Genomic DNA, 14,285 nt, shown 5'->3' with positions numbered 1-14,285 from the left:
TTTGCTTTTATAGATATTCTATATACATGTATCAGTAACAATAGTTTAACAATTACATTATGTAATAACGTAATCGAAGATCTCTCCATTAGAAAAATTATCATTATTCGTTTAGCTTGAGAGGTACGTGTGTGTATCTATGTACATATAACAAAATTAAAAAAACTTTTTTTTCGACAATCTCGAAGAGAGATATAACAATTTGTTTGGAAAATACTAATGTTAAAAGTATTGTAATTGATCATATTTGATATTGTTTTCTCTCGCGTTATAAATGATAAATTAACTTTATTAATTCAATAATTTGTGGACTTCGTATGAGATTGAATTTCATTTATTTTATTAAATTATTCGTTACTTCGCTCTTGTTAATTGATATTCTATTGTACGATTTCAATAACTTACATTCTCCTCATTTCCGTGCCATTTCGGCAACACAAGTAGATAACAAAAAGGGAGATAAGTTCCTGTAGCTTGTGAAGCTCGTATTTATTGAATCTGACATTCACATTGAAATGTTTCAGATAGCTACTTCAAAGGGGCATTGAAACGTTTGAAGCCTTCGATTCTTTTAAAATTTTGTAATATTTTATTTTTTAAAATTCACAGAACATTTTATTAAATTTATGTGAAACGGAAAATGTATCGAAATTTTAATAGCATTATTATTTAAAATTAGAAAGGCGCTATTTAATTTGTTCTGCTGTGGCTAATTCACGATTCAACGGTAGCAGTTGAGCTCATCAAGTTAAGTGCGTATTCGATAAAGTCATTACACCGCTTTTTCTGTTATGAATAAAGTTATTTTGCTAATACGTGATATTATTAGTAAACGTTTTTACGTTTTACTTTGCAGTGCTGTTATTGGTAATGACACAATTCCGATGCTAATTTGTAACTTGATTCAAGCACGAATAAAATCCGTGTTGCTTGGTTTGTTAAAATCCGCACGTGACACTTCCGATGCTCCCTTTCTGGATATGACGATCTCAGGTCAACTATTCTGCCCCTGTGAATTGTTGTGTTGTCGTCATTACAAAAGCTTTGCTGTTTGACAAGTGTCGTCACGATGACTCGAAGAAAACTGTTGGCTCGAAAGACTGCCAATAAACTGCAAAATCGTAGAAAGTAACGAAATATTTGTTTAATACTTGTTAGCAAAACTCTTAAAAAGATGTCGTTGTTAAGTAGTTTCTTTTTCCTGTGATCAATAGCATCGATGAATAGTGCAATTATCGTCGATGATCTTACGTACATTGTAATATTTGTCATGTGTTAACTTTATCTTATACGACAAATGGATACGAAGTGTCTCGTTTACGATATTCCATTCCTGTTTGTCATTAGCTAATGACGTTAGGATATTAAATTAACGCAACTGCTATTTATTTAGCTGCTTACGTGAGTTCTTTAAACTCTTTCTTTATAATGTGGGAATTATTCGTAAGATTCAGTGGACTTGATTTTTGTTCTAATTTTAATTTCATTTCGTCAACTGTGACAGTATAGTAATTAATATTGAAATTAAATCTCTGATTCGTCATCACGTTATTTTTAAACAGTTCGAGATAATCAGTGGAAGTACCAGTGGATAATATAACGATATGAAATCGCAACCAAGAACCAAAAAAAGATACGTTTTGTCAGTATTATATGAATCATCTCGTACCTATATTTCTTAACACTCAGTTTTCTTACGTTTTCTTACGAGATAACAAACCTCTCGCAGAAGTATTTATCATCTGACATGAATTCATTAGTCAGAAACAAAAAGCAAAGAAGTTGGAAGGTTTATAGAGAAAAATGAACGTCTCAGTCGAAAAGTTCCTCGTTCTTCGAAGAATACAACTAGAGCAAATATTTATTTCGCAAAAATATCACGGCAAAATTTCGCTTTCCGACGAGCGTAATTCTTCGGCAAATAATCAGCGATTTCAACGATCATAAATCCGTAACAGAAGCGCCATAAATGCTCTCGCGTAAATTACGGTTGTCCGTCTTCTTTTTCGGTGAGAAACGAAATCGCGTTGTATCATCCGGCATAGTTGAACGATGACGTAGCGATAACGCGTATAGAATTTCCGATGAAAGTATTGTTCAAAGAGATGGTGTTTGCGAGATATTGATTCGATGGCGGGCGCTAGCATTTTGCAAACAGCGCGGCTATACGTACACGCCAATCTTGCTCAGGCGTAAATTCGAACGCGTCGTCATTTGAATCTAAAATAACCTACGCTTGATCCCTGTTAAAATTCCTCTTTTTTCGTAGCTTAACTCATGCACGTGAATTTACAGACGAAAAGCTTAACTCGTGCGAAAAACTGAAAAATTTGCACGAAGATGAAATCATAGAATAACTATTACGAAATAATAGAACAATTATTAAATAAGAACTGAAATTTCTTAGAATCCATCCTGTTATAACGTTCTACCCCATTCTAACACAGGATAAAATCGTTCGAAGAATCTGTCCATATTTCACGTACTTTCGAGCGATAGTGTACACGTTCGTCACTGTATTTATCGAATTAATATATTCGATAATATACGGATCAAATGATTCGTGTTCATAGTCTTCGCTAGATACTAACCTTCAGTCTCAAATGGTCGATGCTTTAACTCACTCCTAAGTCACACCTATGCCCATGAACTCCCTGTTACTTTGACGTTGCTTCAGGGTCACTTTCGCGTGCGTTCCCCTTTTGGTCATGTCAACCCATTGGAACCCTAAAAATAGTACCGTAGGTGCCGCTTGAACGGCCGAACAAGCGACGGGAGGTGAAGAAGGGCGATAAAACTATGGCCATGTCTGTGGGTGTACGACGATACACGCGTATTGTGTCCGTTTAAGCGAGGCAAAAATGAAACTCTTCTCGGTCGGTGGCGCAAATAGTTGTAGAAAATTTGTACAAATTTATTGTAATATTATGCGAAAGTTTTTAAAATTTCGTTAGCATTGTAATAAAACATGATTAGTCTTTGAAATTAATGCTAGAATGTTGGTAAAAGTTAGGAAATATTTCGAGAGTCAAGCCGATCAATTTCATTTTTTATGAAACTCTCGATTTACATAATTATTACTCGACGTTTCAAAAAGAGCGAAGAAAGAGGCACTTCGTAAAATTCCTTTTTTCCATCTGACTAGTAGAAGTTATACCCTCGTGGAAAACTACGACCATTGTACTGTCAATATGCACGATATATTTCACCATTTATCACGTTACTAACAGCCAATTAAATAGTCTGTTTTCAAACGTAGATCGCTGAGAAATCATTCGTAAGAAATTTTTATAATAAAATAAAATATTTTCAAATACATTCGCGAAACACACACCGTAGGTGGAAATCAGAAACACGAACTCCTGGGAAGCAGACAATGAGCAGCAGCAGGAGTATCTTACCAAGGACGCGTGGGTTCATTCAGCGAGAAGGGCTTCTGATTTTTGCCTGTCTACGCGGTCGTTGATATTATATTCCTTGCGGCTATACGTCATCGCGTGGGCGGAAGAACGGCGATAAAACGGTGGGTGGGTCAGGCTATAACGTTTTGCTCTTCCATCATCTTTTGATTCGATCTTTGTCGTTCATGTCAGCCAAAGGATAGAGAAGCTTCTGGATTTCGTACGCGCCGATAAATCAGTCGTTTCGATTCTCTGCGTCTTGTTCGCGCTGGCCTGAACCGACAGGTTGTAGCAGATACAAATTGCTTCGAGTCTTTTCCTCTTGGATTTTGAATGAACTTGTAGTATTTGCGGACGGTTTTTGGCATGCTTCATGTTCGGATATGAATTCACAGGGATCAGAAACGTTGTTAGGTTCGTTCGATATGCTTGGAATTTGTTCGCTTAGGAATCCTCGCTTTGTTCTTCGTTTGCAGAATTTCCGCTAGTTGATAATTTGCTTCGAGCTTTTCTGCCTATCTAGAGAAATAATTCAGATGTTTTAACGCTCGCTTTAGTATATGAGCATCCTTAACTTTTCACTGTTGCTAGAAGGACTAAATTTATTTAATACATTAAATATTCTTCCATGACCCATACGAGATTTTCATAAGAATTATTTATTCTATAATAAATTACAACACACCATTTTATTAATATTTTATAATAAAATTAAGCGATTTCGCAATCGCATGATTCGCAAAAATTAATTTCTTTTACAAGTTGCAATGAGTTGGTTGAATTTTTTTGCTGCTGCTTTTAGCCGTAAATATCTTCTCTTATATTCTTTCGTAATTTTTTCCATATCCTGCCATTTCACAGCTATTAGTGTGGTTACGAGAAGCAATCTCCTACTCAAATGGCTTTCAATATCAGACTACGTCAGTTTATTGTTATTTTTCCGCCGTGCACATTACGGTCTGGCAATATACGTCAATAGTATCAGTATGATTGTTCTCAGCCAGTTATCTACGTTGCATGATCGAATTCAATAAGCAGTCTGTTATTCAGTGGTATTACGTGAGCATGATTCGAAAGTGAATTCCTTGCTTTATTTCCTGGACATTGAAGGTCGTCGGAAAATAAGAATACTTCAAAGTCCACGAAAGACGTAGACGCGATCGTGAAAAAATAAATTTTCCATATTTAACGAACCAACTGCGTGATCTTGTTTTCTTTGATTCAAGATTAAACGTAGGACCTATCGATTACAAAGGAGGGATTTGTAAGCGCCACCTCGAAATTTTACGCAATTCACTAACGAATAATTTGCCAGAGTACTTTTCTAGGTCATTGTTACCAGAGAGAGTCGTTTCGTTATCTCTGTTGCGTCATCGTCCAAGTTGGCGCCGCTAAATCTACATATTTAGTCATTCAATGAAATTACTCGGATAGCGTGTCTGCGCGGCTGTTATATACATCGCTGAGTTTTCGAAAGGTCAGGAAAATGGGGAAAAACGAGAAATTACGGTACGTTGCACTGGAAGATAATTGAAAAAGAATCGTGAAATAATCGTGCCGGAAATCAATTAAAATAGATACGACGTATGACGGAAGATTTTTTTTAAACTCGTTAATTGGATCGCAGCTATCTCTGACTCTGCATAAATTTGGCTTTCCTGTGACCGATCCTTATCAACGAACAAGTCTTGTACACGTTACGTTCCCGTTTATTAGCCAATGACGTTATCCGTTTCTTATTCGTGGCACGTCGTTCGTATAATTCGTTCCGCGATGAAGAGGCTCACCAAAAAACCATGGAAATCGTACACGACGAGATTCCAAGAAACTGTACCTGCACAGCGGTCGCTTGTCAATTGTGAAAGTTCAGTTGTTTGTCGGTACACGTCGCAAGCACGCACGAGAATACGAGATGCGTTAGGATCTAGTCGTTCCGTCGGTTTACGATCTTTCTGATTCAGGTTTCTATTTGACTGATTTACATTCTACGAAAATAAAATTACGTAGACTACGCTTTTTCTTCATTCTGTTTGTTTATTTGTTTGTATCTACAAAAGACAAGTTATAAATTGTAGATAATTTACAAGCCTCTACCTAAAAAGTGTACCCTCTATGCATTCGTTTCTTTGTTCCATATTTTGTCAGGCAGAAAACGACTCGATCAAAGTCTTGATGCGAGATAGCGAGGATGTACGGTGATCATCAAGCTACTTGATATCTCACCGAATAAAAATTGCACCGAATAAGCGGTTGATTTATCCGCGTTCACCTTTTTGTAACCACATCCACCAGGTTAATACGATGATAAATTTAAGGAAAAACTCTACGTTCAAGATCTGATTCTGAAGGCTCGTTTCTTTACAAATGTTGTTCGCAAAGGTTATGAAATCACGGTTAAAAGTATAGAACTCGAAGCTACTACTAGAAAGACTCGGAATCGGCGCGCGTTTCAAAATAAATCTGACAGGCCCGCCGGATCTGTCTGTTCCGCGATACGATGTTCGCTATTTCTAGTACCTATCTGGTATTTTTATACGATTTCAGCGACGACTGCTGCCTGTGGTAATATGCACTGATTCCATTTGAATTTATTACTAGCCAATATGAGCAATTACGATAGCTACGATTTTTTTTTATTTCAGCGTTCGATACATTTTCAATGCGATTTGTCAGTGATTCAATATCTACGTTTGTCGAATGGATGAAATATGTATCAAGTTGAGTAATACATCCATTTATCCTTCGATGATCGTATTATGTACGATCTAAATGGAAAGAATAATTTAAAGTAAAAATGTATTTCGGTTTTCATCACGATTTAAAACTGAAAGCGTTTCAGTAATATGAAATATAGGTCGTGAATGATTAAATTAATGGCTGTTTTTGTCAATGTGTTTAAACGAGTCTCGCCGAATCTGTAGACTTTCTGTTTGCGTGACCTGTTAAACAGTCGAACGTCTGGTTTTTTTGCATTGCACGTTAATTATCGATGGTACACGCCTTGCAAAAGGCAAATTATTCCTCTCGGTACACCGATTTCATAAATCATGGAACTCGTCTGGAAGTCAGCGTCAATTTATTTATGAGTGAAGAGGACGAATTAATTGATATCGTAGAGCGCAAATTGACAGCAAAGTGGCCTAACAGATGTTTTTTCCCTTCTCGATTAACACTTATCTGTAATATCTATGTCCTTGTTTAAACGGTAGGTACTTGCACGCGTAAATTTTGTGAAAAATAAAATTTTGAAATCCAGTAATTCATACGGATTCAACGAAACATAGAAATATGTCGATTTACAAGATGATATCAAATCCATTATTTTTAAAAGTAGAAAACATTATATTAGAGAGAGTTTCGATTAAACAGAAATTACCTTTCTAAAAGTATGACAATTTTCTTTTCGCTTGATCTAGGACGAGAAGAAACTTCGTCGTTTTTATTAACCACGCTCTCTTCGCGATATTGTCTCTTGTATTTAATTAACCCTTCGTTTTTTCTTCACTCTTTTTTTTTATTTTTTGTTCAGGTCGAATCGGTGGATTTGGCGTTAAAGATCTTGGATAAGTCTCAAATCAGGGGTAAAACGTTGTCTGTTCAGAGGGCAAAGTTTCAAATGAAGGGAGACGCGTACGATCCAGCCTTGAAACCGAAACGGAAAAAAAAGGATAAGGAGCGACAGAAAAAGTTGCAAGATAAGTAAGTCACATACCGTAGATATTTCATTCTTTTTTAAGATGGATTTTTAATCATAAATTAGAACGAAGGTAAGGCCGTAACTGAATTACTTTGCTTTTCGTAATTTTATTATCATTTTTTATCGAGCGATAAGCAAATCGCTGTGCAAAGAAAGAAGAGAAGAAATTCATTTAGCTTGAAATACTGAGAAAGATATAATAAATTTTTCAATTTATTGCCAAGCAATATTGCAGTTGTAGCTTCTATCTTATTGAGACAAATGAAAAAGGAAAGAAATTTATTTATTTTAAAATAATTTATTATAAATATATTATGAAGGAGTTTCCAATACCGATAATAGTATCGAGCACGGCATAAATTTGGAGTATAAATTCACATTTTCACCAGTGTCTCTTACCTCGATATTGCTTTTATCTTATAAGTCTATTTCTCTACTGCATCTAACTTTATTACAGTATTTTGTATTCTCCCTGTAAAAACTTTAAACAAAGTACATTACGTGATTTTACGGTTCCAAGGACACTGTGATTATAGAACCATCGCTTCGGTTTTTTTCACTGTCAGAAACCGTGAAGAATCCGCGATCAGAGCGAATTCTCGCATCGAGCAACTCCGTAAAATCGCCTCTTAAACCATTTCGAGCGTTTCTTTCCATTCATGTTGGTTCATTCATCTTTTCGTGTTGGCAGCCGTCTAAGAATCTGTATCGTATGTTACCGCTCAATCTCCGTGGTATCGAGATACGTGTCATCTTCACGCTCGATTTACGCTAGTCTCTAGTTACCGTATACTTTGGCTAACGCAAATATTATTCTGCGCTCTTCGAGGATTGATTTACTACCAGGTGTCAGCGTATTGACACTTCGATTGGACATCGTTTAACCTATTTTTTCATTTTACGTATTCCTTCGTTCAGAAATGAAATAGATTAGTATTTTAAAATGCATAAAATTTGAATACGTTACAGTAGAAAATTTGAAAAAATAATTTAATATCGGATTGGTATAGAAATTGTATTGTAAAATTATTTAACTGCTATTTTTAGGTCAATTAACTTCGGACGTTTAACTTGTATTTTTGTTTTATATCTTAGGCGCTAAATGCCACTTATAGCCTGATCTAACAAAGGCTAAAACGATAAGAAAAATTATATAGTGACACGAAAAATTCACACAGCTAACGTTTTTACCGTGATATTTTGTATTTAAGGATAGATACCTCTCCTCCTTTCAACATTTCTAAAAAGAGAAAAATGACAAATTCTTTCTATCCTCGTACTTCTGAAAATTCCGGCCCTCCGATCTCGTTCCATCTAGCCTGACCCAGCTACAGAAATAGAAGTGTAACAAATTGTCCAAAACGAATCAAATCATTTCGCTGTTTCATTTTTCTCTTCGTTACGAAATGGAATGTGTTTGCCAGTGGCCATCTCATGGTTGTCTTGAAACTCGGTTGTCTTGGCACGAACCGGATGCCACGAGGGTCCAAGTTGCTCGAGATGCCGCCAGACTGCTTGGCGTTGGCGGATTCCGGTAAAAGCAGCTGCACGAGTCGATTACTCACGTCGTGCTTGAACGTTACGGGCCGCGTGTATAACGCGCTTCGCGCCGCATCACACCGCTGTACTTTCTTACACGCGTCTACTTTCCTTTCTCAACTGCGAGCAAAAAGACGCGGCTCTCTTCTCATCTCGAGGACCAGACGTATGCGATGCTGCATCACGATGCACCGTATACCTTTCCTTTGTCTTTTTCTTCTCGACGATCGACGAGCATCTTCCGGATGTTCGAGAGGCAAATGAATCTACTTGCTGAGTTTCTTGCAGGATCTCGCCTTTTGCAATTTTTGGCAATTTTTGAGGCGCTGTAGAATTCTCTTGGAAAACGAACACAGCGATTCGTGTTTTGTTCAGATTTGGTAGCTTGGAACGTTGTCGCCTCGTAAGCTTTGTCGTTAGAAGAGTCTTTGGAAGTCGAAAGAGGAGCGTAATATAATGCGCATCACACAACACAGGTTTCATTTTTGGAATTTATCGCGCAAGAACAGGGAACAGTTTTGAAGTTTGCGTTTAGAAAATATAATTTTGCTTTCACCCTAAATTTTAATAAAGATCGTACGTTTCTATTTCACGGAGTGAGATTACATCGAATTCAAACGCAATTGGTACGAGCTTTCTCTCAAGTGCGCCGTGCTTTCCTAATACATGCAGCACTTTGATAAACACGTTGGCGAAATTTTCTTTTGAAAAGGAAGCTTCTTACAAGTTTCCCACGGGTTTTGCTCGCGTGTTGCATATAATCTTTCAATTGCATTACAAAGTTATTTTAATTGATTATATATGTCGGAGATGGAAAGACAGCGGAATTTCCCGTCCGGAATGTTGGGAAAAACCCCCCTATACACTAGTCCAGACTTTTACTATAGCCGCCCTTAAGTAATAAAAATAAGAAATAGTCTTAATGTTCCAATCTGACTTTATGACGATGGGTTTGGGCTCGAAGTGACATGGCGAGTCACTGGACGTAGCCACGGTCACGGGAAGGACATCTATCTGACAGAGGTACGAAATGATTATACGGCTCTCCTTAAAAACAAAGATTGACCCGAGAAGTGGGGACAGGAGTATATAAGGACAGCCTCTTTTGGATTAAGGGAGAGTTAGTTTGTTAGCGAGTCGTTGGACGAATTGCCGATTGAGTTATCGGGAAGTTACCCGAATCGAGTAGCACGTTGATACTTGTCCTCCCGTGGACCGTGGATTCGTCATCGAACCTGAATTCGTTGTCACCATCATCTCGACCATCCTATTACTATTGCTCATAGCCTCTTGTAGTGTCCACATTCGTACGGATAAATATTAGCTACGTTGGCGACGGTAAAGTAAGTAAAGGTTCATCGAACGCCCCAAAATGCCAACCTGACTCCGACATATAAATATATGGAATGCAATTTTTTAATCGAGGAAGATTTTTATAAATTTTTATAGCGTTTTCCTCTCTTAATTGAAATAGGTATCTCATGACAAACTTAATAAACTGAAACAACCCAGAAGATAAAGGAGGAGAAAACTTTCAACAAGATGATTCATCACTTTGCAGAGAAAATGGTTTCAACTGTTACCGAGCAACGATTCGATTAGTTTATTTCAGTGTAAATCCATCGAGTTGCACGTCCACGTTACGTTACATTTCCTGTTTCGAGAAATACTCCAAGAACCTATCTGTGGAACACGCAGAGAAACGTTAGAATCGCTCTGTTTATCTCGGCACGATATTTTCTTCGGGTCTACGTCTTCGTTAAGGTTTCTCATTCTCTGTTTTATTACTTTTGAATTCCACGATGTTCTAGAAGCCGTGCAAGAAGAATATTCTAACGTAAGCATTTCAAGTTCTGCGACGATGAAAGTTAATATTTTTTAAAAGCGTTTCTCCGAAGCGGAATATTTTATTTTCGGTGGAGCCGTAAAAAGTGCGAGCAAAAGATAAACGGAGGATGACAAAAAGAACGAGTAAAAAAAAATCGTTAATTAAATATCGAAACTGTTCTTTGGAATTTTAATGAAAATAAGGTACTTGTGCGTTGCTGGAAAGATGACAAAATGAATTAGAGTGGTGTGGGCAAGGCAGGCGCTGCTTTGTATCGTTCGCCGTCACGCGTTGCTGTGTTATTTTGTTCGTATAGCTGACACTTTCGACCAATACGCGTGCTTATCCTTACGATCGTGTTGAGTCTATACGAAATAACTAATCAGACCCGCATTCCTTACGCTAGTCATTCTCCCAATACTTGCGCCGAGCTTGGCAAGTAAGATCTAATTTTGCTCGAAACACGTTCTTTTTCTTGTCCGTCCTTTTCTTTTTTGCATTCTCTTCGACTTGGTTTCTACGGATATACCGTGAATCATGGACTTACTTTTTGGTTACAAAACGAGGTCTATGTTTGGTCGGAATATTCCTTTTCTGCCTTTCCGTGTTCCTTTATTTTCTGCAACTACAAGGAAGCATATATTTAAATTATTTCCTCTATCGCAAAAACTTTCTTTATCCATATTTTTTTTCTCGATATTTTTACCATCGCGTGGAAGGCATCTGTAAACTGGATCGTAACTGAGACGTGGATCGTAAACTGAATCCACGTCTGTCAATTAATCACTGATCTCACCGTTCACAGTTCCCTATTGCCGTTTCAAGTCGAACAGCTTCGAGTTGATCGGTTTGGTGACCAAGGCAAGACGTATCGGCTCTGAAATCCTCGAGTACACCTGGAACAGGGTCCTTATCTGCACGCGGTATCCGTAATCATCGGTTAGTCGAGCGTCTGCTGTCTTCATCGGTGCGCACGGGTATCTGCCTAAGGACGAGAGCAAGAGAGTTCGATGGCCTGAACTTCGTGAAAACCAGTTATTTGCGAACGAACCAGGCCCTCCTCGACTGTTCTTTGCCGGAAGTCGCGGCTCTAACGGTCTTTTCGCGTTCGCAAATCGACTGAATATCTCGTTTTCCTATTCCTACGATTTTCTCTTTTAGTCTGGATGTCGATCGGCCTGTTCGATTCCATAGCGATTCCCACGTTTTCAATCGCGCGTACACGCCCTTATATATTCGTTCTTACTATAGAAAATTTCCTGACTCAGCAAAACGACCAAAAGAGACGCGAGGAAATAACTATCGCGTATAGCGAGAGTCGTTAGACTAATACCTATAAATCTGTTGGAAGAATGTCCATCCAGAAGTAAAGATTTATTACGCATACGTAGTAAGCGCATAGTGTGCAGCGTTTAACGCGTGTCCATTTATCAATACGTATAATTTTATGCGGCCCGGCATTGCCATGTTTAATAAGCTGATCGTATGGCATAACCTCGACAAACCTTGCACAGTGACACTTGGTTAATTTATCTTCTCAATCAGCTTGCGAATTTTATCGAGCGTAGCGATGTATAGCGGCAGATCTGCTCTATCGACTACCGATTTCACACTTGCTTAATCATGGCATAAATATTAATGATGCCTCGATCAGACGAGACCTCTAATCGACAATCATAACGCGCCACCTTAATTAATATTATCTGACTTAAGCTAATCGGAGATTAGCTTAATTGATTCCCGGGGGTAGAGATTAAGTCCGTATGTAATTGTATCCAAGGGTGTCATAAGTCATAACTTCCTGACCGGATAATATAGCGTACGTATAGTAATAATATACAATATGCGCGTATAGTAATTCGCAGTTGTACGTAATTGTCGATTAATTTAGCGTGGTATAACGCTGAAACGTTTATAAATCGTATCTCATCGTGTCATCGATTCTATTGTCCATATAATTTGATAATTGGTGGTTAAGATTACGAATAGTTGGAACGTTTAAAATGTTTTCCAAAAGTCTATATTTCTTAGCTCCGTTGGAATGTTGGTGCGTTGAGAATTCGCCGAAAATATGATCAAGATTTGTAATAGTATTGTAAAGTACGTGGCATTCCTAGAATTTCCGGAGTGCTTTCCAACTATTCGATAACGTTGCAAAGCTCTCTGGGGTGAAATCGGCGCTTTCAACAATGTTACAAACGCTTTCTTGGTGCTGACAGAATTGTCTGCCACTTTTTACGCCAAGCAAGATGTTGCAAAATCGTGTGTAATATTTTTAAATCTGATACTTCTACAAGCAGGAACATCGTAAGTAAAAGTTGTAAGATATTTTTGAAAATCTCAATTCGATCGAACCTGAAAATGTCAGTCGATACAAATTATATCGTTAAATCGTAATAGCGCTGTATTACTAAGGCTCGTTCTTTGCTATTGTATCGTATTGTACTGTTGTAACCATATCTCGATGTAACTGTGAGTAAATATTTTAATTCGTTTGTTATTGCTGAAACGGTCAACAGTAGATCGTTGTTTATCCGAAGGGCAAAAACAGTTCGTATAATAGTTCTCTGATTCTCTCGGCTATATATGACTTTCCGTTCATACAGTAGGAATTCACGTTCAGATAAGTGGATTAAATCGACAGTTCATTTACTCAGGAATTAATTAAAATTTCGTTCGAATAAATGGAGCTGGGATAAACGAAGTTGCACAGCGTTTGAAATACGATAAAAACCTATGAATATCCGATGGACGCGAATTTAGAATTTATAAATAGCCGACGGCAACATGTCGAGAGCTGAATTGTGTTTTCTTCTACTAAAAAAGGTTAAACGCTCCAGTTGGAATGCAGTGGCGAACAAATGTGTTAACACTTGCCATAATCTTAGAACTCGTTGGGAGTCTGCCACACACGATGGCCGCAAAATGTTACGGCTCATTAGTTTGGCTAACCGAACCTTGTAGAGTTACGAGAGGATAAAGCGAGATCTATACGGATGATATAAACAAAAAAGCAAACAAAAAAGAAAAAGATAGCGGAATCGTCTTGTTCATAGTTTTTCACTTGTTCATCTGCGTCTACATAAAAATAACTTCAAGATGGTTGTAATTAGAAAAATTAACGCGTTAAAGAACTGTGTAGGATTTGAGAAAAATATTGTACCTGCTTCTGATCTTCGAATACTATTTAAATTTGAACGTGTAAGGTACACGTATCGATAGGTATATCGATACTAAAGCTCGGGAAAAATCAGAAATTACGCGATCATTTTCATCTTTACGATCCATTGTTTCTGACATTTTTCAAAATAAACGTTGACAGCGCAAACAACACAAACGTACGTACATAAGTGTGTACATAAGTACGTACACATCATGATACAGTCACGTCACGTGTGTAATTTAAGTAAACGTTCTTCCATCTAAGATTCTTGCGCACTATGCATAAAATGAAACGACTCGAACGATGTCTATACGTAGCATGGAATTACTGCGGCTTCATTGCAGTGTCTAGTTCACGCCTTGCAAATTACAAAAGGCTATACGTACTGCCCACTTTTACAACACACCGTGTAATATTCTCTGTATATAAATGTGATTATCTCGTTAAAGCTTATGCAAACGCGTTTCTCGATTCAAATTTCATATCTTTATTTTAAATGGAAATTCAGCTTTCCATGTTGTCCCATGAAATCTTTTAATCGATTCTATAGTTGGAATACGCATAATGAAAAGGATACCTTTTCGATGAAAGTAACAGATATAGTTTGAAAGGAAACATAATTAGGTCATAAAATTTGACAAAAATTGCGATACAGCA

General features: G+C 37.4%; 1 protein-coding gene across 1 annotated transcript in view; it reads left to right on the top strand.

The window, feature by feature from the left end:
• barc (RRM1_TatSF1_like and RRM2_TatSF1_like domain-containing protein barc) overlaps positions 1-14,285 on the top strand; it is a 57,960-nt gene that overhangs the window by 39,442 nt on the left and 4,233 nt on the right. The window contains exon 4 of the mRNA XM_033345682.2: positions 6,931-7,100. Coding sequence (XP_033201573.1) covers positions 6,931-7,100 — 170 coding nt within the window. The remainder of the gene's footprint in view (positions 1-6,930; positions 7,101-14,285) is intronic.

This window comes from Bombus vancouverensis, chromosome 10, assembly GCF_051014615.1.
Source record: "Bombus vancouverensis nearcticus chromosome 10, iyBomVanc1_principal, whole genome shotgun sequence".
NCBI classification, from domain to species: domain Eukaryota; kingdom Metazoa; phylum Arthropoda; class Insecta; order Hymenoptera; family Apidae; genus Bombus; species Bombus vancouverensis.
This window is presented reverse-complemented; position numbering and strand designations above follow the sequence as displayed.